We start from the raw sequence: 12,114 nt of genomic DNA on the forward strand, positions 1-12,114 counted from the left end.
TTTCTTCTATGGAAATTTTTGCCATTTTTTCATGATAAAAACATGAGCACTCCAGATATTATTGTAGTAAAGTTTTAAGCAGGCCACATCAGCAGACAAAGATTCCTCTTTTTGTATAACTAGGAAAGATATGAACCTATTCAAAACATAAAATGTACAAATCTGAATTTACTAATTGGACCAAAATAATTCAATTTTAGTTCTGCACTCTCAAGTATGGTCTACCTCTGGGAAGGCTATATAGGGAAATAGTCATTATCTTGATCTGTCCCTGCCAGGGACAAGATACAAGATGCTCTCCGGAGCTATCTTGCTTCTACCTATCCAACTTACTTGTAGTCTCTCCACTTTTCTGTTTACTTTAACCTTGTCAAATTTGGTTTTCCTAGTCTCATCACTTGCTTACACCACATACCAAAGTATGTTTCTGTTTGCTGATGGTTGCCTTACAAACCAGTCTGTCTTTGTTAATCCGTAACTGATTGATTGGTTCTTTTTGCATTTCTTTCCATGACACTCAGCAGCTGTCTCCAAATCTACAACTTTAAAGCATCTGGTTTTTTTATATTACTCTTCCACACTGTACAGCTTTATAACATTTCCATAAGAAAAACCATTGCTTTAATTATTCTGATGTTCTCACTTTGTTGTCCTTTCTTGCTTGCACTTCTGTAGAGGGTAAGGAACATTACCTGGACAAATATACAGTAGGAAAGATCCATTACCAAAGCCACAAAGGGGAGAAAAGCATGCTTTGAATACACAACAAACAGAAAATATGTGGAGGACGCTCAGCCAGAGTACTTCATAAATCACATAAGGGTAGAAAGTATATCATAGCCTGACTTGCTAAATTCATAGCTACTCCCTCTCCTATAGCCTTCCATGGAGTTAATTCCTAGTATAGGCTACCTGATAGGGTTGACAGTCAAATTCAGTTGTAACTTTTCATCGTCTGCTTTCACTGCCATGATACCTCTGTATACAACTTGCTTGGATCTTTTATTTATAAAATTGTGGATATTTTTCTGTGTTCATTTTCAGAATTGTCTTATTCTTTTATATAGATTCTCTGGTTGTTTTTCATATAAGATACCTGTACTGAATATATTTCAACAGTAATTAATGGCAAAACAAGATAAGTTTATATGCCAATACCCAAGAAAGGAGACCTTACAAACTGTGCAAAATACAGAGTAGAATTAATTTCACATTAAAGCAAAATAATCATTGGATCATCCATGCAGATTAGATCCCCTAGGTTGAAATTTCAGTGATCAAACTTTTTTGCAACTACCAAGTTCTTGATTATCATACGTTGACAACCAAGATTTATTGGAAGAGGATAAGCTAAGACCAAAGAACTCTTAGTAAATGGTTTTTTTTTTCTGAATTCAGGTTCCCTCCTAGATTCTTAAGGTAAAAACTATCACAATTTCTTACTCGTGGCTATATAAACTGGTAATGAGGCTGTTTATTAACAGATATAGATGTTAATTGATAAGAATTTGATTCTTTCCTGACTTCTAAAAATAACATTATGCTGTCTTTAGTTTGATGACATCATCCCTTTCAGATTTATCTGTGCAAGTTTAGTGTTCTTTCCCATCAAATGGAAGATTTCATTATTTGGCACTTCAGCATATTGTAACTAAATGTTTTAACCATAGTTGTACAATTTTCTGAACATCGCAGAAATGGCTAGCTGATGTATTTTCTAGATTTAATTTTTCCTAAATAGATTAGCTTCTGTCACAGTTACCTGTTCTCCTTGCTGTGTAGATTACCTTTAGTTTCACACACCTCATGTAACTTAACTGGCAAAGATGACACTATCAGAGCATCAGCCTCTGATCAGCAATGTTTTCAGGGTCATTAAACTACTAGGCTCTCCCATCACATTAAAGTTTCAATTCCCAGAGAAAGTGTTTTTTTAATTAAATATAATTTTAGCTGATAAGACAGACTAGAGTTTTGTTACTAAGGGTAAAAGAGGAACTGACTTTAGAATAGTATTCATATGCTTAGTTTACAAATTTCTTGTGCTTGGAAATGGAGGTTTTTTACTTCATAAACTATTGTGCTGTACAAAAAATAACAAACTGAGCAGAACCATTTCCAATTAAGTGTAGGGCACTGGCTTTTCAACATAACAGATGGTCATGGTAACTATGTACTGCATTCAGTGGCTGTATGAAATCTAGTTGTTTTTTTATGTTAAATTCACCATACACACAATTGTGGGTTAGTGTAAAGGAATTTAGAGCTGACCTTGGAAAGTTATGAAAGAGCTGTTAGGGGGGGAAATGGGGGAATGAACTATTACTGTAAGTAGAAGAGATGAGAAAGAAAGATATGTTTAAAAAGGAGATTGCTGTATATACTTCAGACATTGAAGTAAATGAGAGGAAATTAACTCAAAATAACTTGACCTTGATTTTGTTTACTTGAACAGGCGTTCAAGATTCTGTTATTATATTTTATAAGAGTGAAGTAGCATTCCTTGAGTGTCTACCCAGTGTACTCCAAAGAGATGACAAATCCATTTCTGGATTTACAATATGTTCTTTTGCAGATCAAAGCAACACATCTCCTTTAAAAGAAGGCTAAATAATCCTGACCTTTAAAAATTTGTGAGTCATAATATGGTGTGGGTCTAGGCTGGTAGGAAGGTATTATCCGAATAATTTCTCACACTGATAAGTCTAGCAGCAACAGTTGCCAAAACAATTGACAAATGCAAAGGGTTCCAACTGTCACAAACCTCCTTTCATTTCCCTTTGCCTTAAAAAGTGTGAGAAAGACCAGTCTTGTGCCTTAAATTGCCTATATATATAAATTTCCATTTAACAATCGACCTTTTGCTGGAATTCTTGTGTGTAACCTTAATCTTTCTAATAAGTGCTACTAATCAGACTCCAAGAGACTGTTTCATATCCTGATTGCTAAGAGGGAAGTCTATCAGATCTGCCAGATTCTTTAAAGCTTTATGCTTCTTGGAAATAATTGTTAAGCCTGTTTAATGTAAATCTCAAGCTTTAATTCTAGTTTTTATAACAAAGCTTAACAGTCATATGAAGTCTTTGGCATACCCAAACAGTAGTTCTGTTTTTGAAACTACAAAAACAGTCTTATTCCAATGTTTCTATTAAAAAGTAATTCAGGAGACTTACTCTTAAAGACATAAAATGTGATTAATAGAAACAAGTATGTGTTAATCTGTAGCAGTATTGTTTCTGGAAAAAATGTCTTGTATAAACTGCTGGTATTAGCATCTTATGTCCATAAATATTACATTTTCTTCTTCTACTTATTCAGTTGAAAATATGCATAAAACCTATGCTTGCATAGTTCTCTTAAAGGGATCAGAACAACCAAGAATTGGTTGGCAGATGAAATGGTACACATATTATGCATTAATAGTGGTGGGTAAATCGATTCTGAAGATCTGGACCTTTTCAGTAGAGTTATAGGCTGAAATAGAATTGGTTATACTTTTGGATAACTTCTGAAGCGCTCAGATGGGTATATGTAGGTGGTGACCTCCTAGATCTTTTAATAACTTGAAAGCCATGATGTCCTTTAGAACCAGTTTTAGGTGTTAGAAATGGAGTACACAATTTTGTAGATTCTCCTCCTTCTTCTAAGTCCCAATTAGTATTGATAGTCCCAGTTAGTATTGATAGCAGGGGAGAAGACTGACTCGAGCCCACTATTAGGTTAGATGGCTCAAGGCTCAACACTCTCCCTACTTTACAGGTGGGTTGCTGCCGGTTCAGTCAAACAGGTAGTGCTCCAGAGCAGCTGAGAGCGAACCGGTATGGTAGTTCTTTTGGCCCATCCACCTGCGCTCTATACCTGCTTTTATGGCAAAAGGCAAATTGTGCACGCATACACAGCGTGTGAAGCCTGTGCAAGCCCTGACAATCAGCTTGTCGCAGGGGCAGTGGATTGCGCATGCGTGCGCACAAACGGAACATGCACACGATTACCGAACCGGTAGTGAAGATCAGGGAAACCAACCACTGCCCTACTCCTGTTTAACGTCTACATGAAACCACTTGCAAGGTTATTCTCCAAGCATCATGATGCCTGCTGGATGACAAGTGACAGCAATGGCCTGGAAAGCCTTTGCATAAATACTTTTTGAGTGCTAATTGTGCTCATTCCTAGACCGGGAAGGCCTATTTACTGTTACTCATGCATAAGTCATTCCCTGAACAAATTGCTACAATTAGTTATACAGCAGTTTCCATTGAAGAACTTTCAAAAGCTTCAAGTGGTTCAGAATGCAGTTTGTGTGCAGTTTTGCATGCTCCAAATTTTGTCCATGCAGCATTACTGATACTTGGGTTGCATTGGTTTCCAGTGCTGATTATTGCCTTTAAAGCCATGCATGGCATTAGGCCAGGTTACTTCCAGACCATCTCTGTCGCCAAGGGTTTCTGCCTATTCCAGAAGACCTACAATGATGGATGGGCTCCTGGTCCCTTTTATTAAATGGTTTATCTTATGGAACTAAAGGTGTCTCCTATTGCAATGGCTATGTTACGGAACACCTCCTCCCAACCCTCTTGGCCTTCCCAAAGACTGTTAAGAGCTGGCTTTTTTCTCAAGCATTTAGGCCAGAACGCTGGTAATCCCATAGTATTTATACAGATTGTTCTTTTTTGTATTACTTGTAAACAGTAAAAATCATACAACTGTGATTAGGTATTTAGAAATCTGATAAAGAAATAAATATCATTTTGTTTAATTTTAATTATTGGTTTTAACATTATTTTTGTATTGATTGTTTCCCATCCAGAGTTATGTATGTAAGATGTGTACACACATACACACACACACACACACACACACATTCTCTGACAAAGTACATCACTACTGGCTTCCTAGTAATCTATTGTGACAGAACTGAAGGATGTAAATTTGGAGAAAGATTAGGTTAATTTTTGTAATAAAATATCATAGTTTCGCTATAAATTTTTAGAAATATAAAAGGTCAATAATTTACTTATAAGAAAATTCACTAGCGGAAAAAAGCCAACATGTAGACTCTTAGATACAGCTTTCATTGGTGATCAAACTTTTCAGTGTTACATTTTGCAGAGTTTTTTTCTCCATTTTTTTCTTACATTTTAACAAATAAAATCCATTAAAGCAGGGGAGAGTATGTAATGTGTCTTGATTAGTAACGTTATAAACTGCCCAGAAGCATCCTGGTCTTCTATTGAAGATATTTCCTCTTGTTAAATCTATCTGTACTTTCAATTACAAAAATTTAAAGGTTCAGATATATTACACCAGTCAGCATAGTAGAGGAAATGGAAAAATATTGTCTTCAGATCTGTGTTTAAAATTTGTTTCTGAATAAGAATATATTTTGATGTTATTTTATGACTTAATTGGAAATAGAACTATTTGCAATCCTGGTCTTGACAAAATAACATTTGTCTTTACAAATGGTTATATATTACTTGTTACTCTTCTTTTGGAAAATAGGAGTGATGTACATGAAACGATAAACCAAAATGGAATATATTGCAGTTAATAAATTTAACTTCTTCTTTTTCTTCTTAGGGTGGTCATTGGCACAGCGTCAAGTCACTGTTCAAGAAGGGCCTCTATACCGAACTGAAAATTCTCACATCACCATTTGGTGCAAGGTCAGCGGTTATCAAGGACCATCACAACAGAATTTTCAGTGGTCCATATATCTTCCATCTTCTCCAGAAAGGGAAGTACAGATTGTCAGCACCATGGATCCATCCTTCCCTTATGCAATCTATACTCAACGTGTTAGGAGTGGAGAAATCTATGTGGAGAGAATTGAAGGGGATTATGCTAAACTGCACATAACACAGCTCCAAGACAGGGATGCTGGCGAGTATGAATGCCATACTCCAACAACTGATGAAAGATATTTTGGAAGTTACAGTGCCAAGATGAAGCTAATTGGTAAAGTGTATTGTATTATTTTCATAAAAATATAGAGCATAATTATAAATTGTGGAGAATGGTGGTTTGAGTGTATTTTATTATTAATTTTCATAAATTAGACCTAGAGGGGAAAAATTAAGCTGCAAAATGAAATATGTTACTGACATAGATTTGGGCAAATAAGCTTAAATTTAATTCTACTGAGAACAGGATTTTATAGATTGACAAAACTACCAATACAAATGGAAGTCAAGAACCATTTTTAAGTAAGATTGGAAGATCAAGCCCACAGATTTTCCTTAAAAGCGTGCAAGGTTGGTGTGATTCAAAGTTTTTCTTAGCACCTACATCTTTCTAATGGGTTTAATTGAAAAGCATTGTACAGTGCTTCAGATTTGATTTCCAAAAGATGTTTCAGGGTGCATTGGAAAGAAAATGTAGTAGTAACTTTCTATGAAACACATTTATCTTTTAATTTTTTTTTTTAAATTTTGATGTTAATTTTTTACTAATTAGTGAAATACAAAAAAAATTCAACAGCATCAAGAAAAATAGTAATTATATAGTTAAAAAATAATGATAATGATTAAAATAAATATTACCAAAATATCATCACAAATTAACAAAAAATATTAAAAAGTAAAATGTACAGCAAATGAACACCTGACTATTTGTTGAAGCTGCCATTCAATCATCAGAAAAATGTGGTCGCTTTAAGATGTTGCTCCATATGCATCATCCTGACCTTGGAGCATTTTTGGAGGCCTGATGCGTGGCTCTGTTCATATATTGCTTTTTTGGTATCTCACCCTAAAAATATTGAATATTCTCTCTCTCAAAGATTGAAATATTCTATTAAATAAAACTAATTACAAAATATATTAATTTAACTGAAACTAAATTTATTCTGTAACTTTACTTTTTTAAAAATACCGTAGCTGAGATAATGTTTTGTTTAATGATCACAAAACAATTTGTACAGTCATACTAGAAATTTTATTGAGGAGATTGATGTACTTTCATAAAATAAAACTGTAAAGTTTTTAATTATGACATAATTATTGAATAATATATATTGCCAGTTTTCCAAATCATTTAGTTGTTTCTTTGTTCTTTTTATCTATTTCAAGTACTAGAACTCCTTTCCAAGTACTAAATGGTTTGTGCCAGAAATTTAAAGCATACTTATAACCTTCTGAATATGCTTCAGTCATATGATCGAGTTTTTATGAGTATCACTGTAAGTGAAGCTGATACAGTGAAGAAGAGGATTTTACAGTTGTGTTGCTATACTGTGGAATATTTTTATTAAGAAATCTCTTCTGTTGCTCACATATTCATTTATTGACTTATGGAAATTGGCATAGATTTTAAAATAATATAATTATTTTAAGGTAACAGGAACGCCAGTCTATAGTAATCAATAATTAGGAAGAGGTCATACCCTTTAAGACCAACAAGTGTTATTTATTAATTATTAACCCAACTCACATATGGTAACTTGAGGGCAGATTAATGTATTAAAAACCACAACATAAAAGGTCACAAGCATAAATGATAATAGTCATTTGATTGACTCCGTATCAGTGTGAGGTCTCCAGACCCGCAGACAAAATTAAGTCTTCAGGCCTTACAGAAAAGTGACAAAGCGGCATCCAATTTTAACTCAGGGGGAATGATATTCCATAGGGAAGAGGCCACAACTAAGAAGGCCCTTATTCTTGGTCCCACCAGGTATGTGTACCACTCTAATGGATGAGGCCTATAACATGCCTTGCCTTCCTGGTGGATCACATAGATGTAATTTTGGAGAGGCGGCCTTTCAAATAACATGACCTCAAGCAATGTAGGGTTTTAAAGGTAATAGCATTAAAGTTTATGCCATTAAATAAATGTTGTTACTATAGTTTGAAAAGATTGAAAGGATGCACTAGGCTATTCATATTTGCTTTCTTTAAGTTTATAGACATCTATAAACTTATACAAAAAGTATTAAGAATATACATGTTGCTTGAATATAACAAATAATATGCTTTTATTTCAATTATTGACCAGATAAAACAGAACATATTTTTTGAAGATGATGTGTTTTGTGATTGAGGGTGGATGTTTTGTCATGAAGTTACATACAGATTATTGTCTCCTGTTCATCGTTTGTTTTATTCTACATGTAAGATACCTTTTTCATTTTTACAGGAAAGGTAAAGTTTCAGAGAGGTTTTTGCATGATTAAAATTAAGTTAATAATAGCAGCCACCACGCATCCCCTTACGTGATGAAAATATTGCTAGCTTCTGCTGTTATGTTAAAATTCCTTTTTATGCAGAAGTATAAATTTAATTTACAGTGACTTTAAATTCCATTTATTTTAATTAATTTAAATAGCACAAGGGGAAAAAGCAAACTTGTGAGATCAATGATGATTATAGGATTTAAATGAAATGTTTTTGAATAAATTAAAGGATTTATATTTTAAAATTGCTTGGAGATGATTAAATCAGAATAGATCCATTTTTATAGAGAAACTGGCAGAATAGCAGAACACACATAAGTTTTATATTTATAAAATCAGCTACTTCTACATTTGAATTCGTTAATAGTTCATAAATAATAATTCTATTATACAAAATTCTAGTAATAATAGGGAGCAGTTTGATGTAATGATTAAGGCATCACATTAGAAAAGGAGAGACTATGAGTTCTACTCCTATCTTAGGTATAAAGTCAGTTGAGTGACATATTGCCAGTCATTCTCTCTTCATCCTAGGAAGCAGGCAGTGGAATCCAGTTTCAAAAAAATCTTGCCAAGAAAGCTGCAGGGATTTATCCATAATTACCAGGAATAAAAGAAAAAAAACAAAATACCTGATTCAAAGGGACTCAAAACCCAACATGAAAACATTTGCAAACAAATTTAGACAAATAGTTTGGAAGGATGAGATTTTAATATGTACAGGTTTACAAAAGTTAGTTGTAAAGGTTTTAAAATAATTACAAAAATATATTACAAAAATATCTTTAAGGGATGACTTTCAAATGTAAAACTAGGGCCTTCCACTTCAGAGACAATGAGAGGATAATGCCATCTTTTATTTTGGTTTTTTTAATCACATCAGTTTCTGGCTTTATCAGCCTGGGGAAAGAAAATTTGAAAGCTAACTAGCATGTAGAGAATTAATTACTATTTCTACTTTAGGGGTATGCACATTTATATAAATAAACTTCGATGCTAATTAATCATGATGCCCAAACTCGCAGGTTATCAATCTATATTGTATCATAATGTCATTAACTGAACAGTCACTAATTCAAGATAGAGTCGCAAAACTAAGCCTGATTTTTAAAAATCTGAATTTATTTTTTAATTCATCCTGAAAATATTGCTTAGAACACCCAATGCAGTCACATGACAAAATTAACTAGTGCTATCTCGGTTTGTAGTTAGGATTTTGTTGCTTTGATTTTTCAACTGACATTGAATAACATACTAAAATGTGAGAAATATGGGTAAGTTTCTATTTTTCCAAGAAGTGAAACAAAATTTTCATCAAGTTATGAATTTTTTATCATCACATTAGTTGAACAGCACTTATTTGGCTTCAGACTGGTCCTAGGGAATATGGAGTAGAGGGAATTTTTATTGTTTCTGAGTGCTGTGAAATGTGTGTAAAGAGTGTATAAAAGGAATTGTACTACTTAGCATACTGGTGGTTCATAATGAACATTAATGGATCATTTTGTCATTGTTCGATGTTATTTAAAGAAACAAACTTTTGAGCTCTCATACTAATGTTTATACTACTGGAAAGCAAATATATGCTGAGACTACTTGCTTTAACAAAAATGATATTAATGAAGCATCTACAACTATTGGAATGATCAGCGCTACCATAATGATGCACAGAATAACTTTAAGGGAGGTTAATTTGCTTCCATGTAGAAATATTCCTTGCCACATTTGTTAAGTTAGTAACATGGTTGTAAAGTAAATCTGCCTTCCCCATTGGCTTTGTTTGTCAAAGGTTGCAAAAATTGATCACATGACCCTGGGACACTGCAACTGTCATACATAGCAGTCAGTTTCCAAGCTTCTGGATTTTGATAATGTGTCCACATGAATGCTGCATTTGCTGCAACCATCATAAGTGTAAAAAACTACCATAAGTCACTTTTTTCAGTGCCATTGTAACTTGGAACTGTTATAAGTCAAGGACTAACTGTAAGAATGAAGGTGGTCTGATGTTGCGTGTGAGGATGTGAGTCTATGCATGGAAGTGAAGTTGTAGAGTTAATTATAAATGAAATGACATTTGATTAACTTCACATAGGCTGGAGAGGGATAGCCAAAGGGCCAGAAGTTGCCCAAAGGTTGTAAAATGCCGAGGTCTGGTCTGTAGTGTTACAGATACTTTGGAAAGTAAAAAATTGTAGATGAGTGCATACATATTTTAATGAACATAATAATGGTAATAATGAAAGTACTGTAGAACATTCTGAATGAATGCAAAATAAATGTTATTCTTCTGTTAATGACATAAATGGATGAGAGGGAATAAGTACAGAAAATGATTAGGCTGCTCAGAGATTCAGAAATGAGTGAGATAGATGATTGGTGAGTATTAGGCTACAAAGGTCTTTCAATTCCATGATTAATTATAAGTGTGATTCTATGTGGATCAGAAGTGGGTTTCAGCCGGTCCGGTACACGCATACCAGTGCCAGAAATCCAGCGTGCATTTGCACACCAGTCCTCCAGAGGCCCCGTACTGGAATGGTCCATCCCCTTGCCTTCACCCCCGCCCGCCTGGTTACCACGTTCCCTCTCGCTCCACTTGTCCACACCATGCTTGCCCCACCCACCCACTTCTTTTGCAGGACTCAGCTGTTGCCTGAGGCGGCGCTGGGAGAATGTCCCCTTCGGGTTGCTAGGCCAGCAAGTTTCAAGGCAAAACACAGTTGCTGGAATCGGTGCGCCTGCAACTTAATTTCCAATTTCCAATTTAATAAAATTTGTATGCTGCCCACTCCCTTGGGACTCTGGGCGGCTTACAGGCAAGATAAAAGAAGCATTTAAAATTAAAATAAAGATACAATTATTAAAATTACACCATCCATCCTGTCTAAGTGGGGCTGGATATTGATCAACAGCCCTAGGCCTGCTGGAACAGCCAGGTCTTGGTGGCTTTACGGAAGGCCGGGAGAGTGGTAAGGTCCGGATCTCTACGGGTAGATCGTTCCACAGGGTCAGCGCAGCTACAGAGAAGGCCCTCCCCTGGGGAGCCGCCAGCCGGCATTGTCCGGTCAACGGCACCCAGAGGAGGCCCAATCTGTGCGATCTTGTTGGTCGTTGGGAGGTAAGTGGCAGGAGGCGGTCTTAATGCTATCTGAGAAGCCTGCGTTACCAGGAGCAGTAGCAGCGGGCACCACCTCCACCCCCTGGTGTTGAGCGTCCTCCTTGGGAGGCTCGTGGCTGTTTGCACATCTCACCCGAGCTTCTCTTGGGAGGCGACCGCCAGCAGAGCCTCCGGGTGGAAGGTGAATGAAGGGCGTAGTGACAGTAGAGGCTGGCTTTCCTCGAAGCCAGCTCTCGAGGAAGGAGGCAGAGATGAGGTCCGGGGCTCGTTTCCCTGCCTCCTTCCTCCGAGAACTGTGGGAGGCAGGGAAAATGAGGCTTCTTTGCCAGCCTCCCAGCTGGCAAAACCAAAATGTGTGCTTCCTACATACCTTTGTTAGCTGACTAGCAAAAAGTACATCTATTTCCTCTGTTTGGTTGGGTAGCCTATAGTATAGACCTATGGCAATGTCATCCCCCACCCTTTAATATTGACCCAAATGTATTCAATATAATTTTCATCATTGTTGTGCTCTATTTCTTTAGAGATGTAGTTATTTCTTATATATAGTGCAACTCCATCTCCTCTTTTATTTGGTCTATTTCTTTTACAGAATTTAAATCCCTCTAGCTGTATGTTCCATTTGTGAGTTTCATCCCACCAAGTTTTCCGTAATGGCAACAATATCATATCTGCCCTCATTTACTTGAATTTCTAATTTACCCTGTTTATTCCTCATAGTCTGCATTGGTGTATAGACATTTGAGTCCATTTTGATTGACCCTGGGTTTAATGTCTACATAACCTGTGTTGTGCTTGACTGTCCCTACTTTCTTGCCAC

At 35.7% G+C, this 12,114-nt stretch overlaps 1 protein-coding gene across 4 annotated transcripts in view; it reads left to right on the forward strand.

The window, feature by feature from the left end:
* The window catches only part of IGSF3 (immunoglobulin superfamily member 3), a 103,019-nt gene that overhangs the window by 18,730 nt on the left and 72,175 nt on the right, over positions 1 to 12,114 (forward strand). For all 4 annotated transcript variants that reach the window (XM_087721490.1, XM_087721493.1, XM_087721491.1 and 1 more), the window contains exon 3: positions 5,581 to 5,958. In XM_087721490.1, the coding sequence (XP_087577616.1) occupies positions 5,581 to 5,958 (378 nt within the window). The remainder of the gene's footprint in view (positions 1 to 5,580; positions 5,959 to 12,114) is intronic.

The sequence above is a fragment of the Thamnophis sirtalis genome, unplaced genomic scaffold, assembly GCF_051295495.1.
Source record: "Thamnophis sirtalis isolate CommonGarterSnake01/CBP01778 unplaced genomic scaffold, rThaSir2_p1.2 scaffold_8, whole genome shotgun sequence".
In the NCBI taxonomy this organism is placed as follows: domain Eukaryota; kingdom Metazoa; phylum Chordata; class Lepidosauria; order Squamata; family Natricidae; genus Thamnophis; species Thamnophis sirtalis.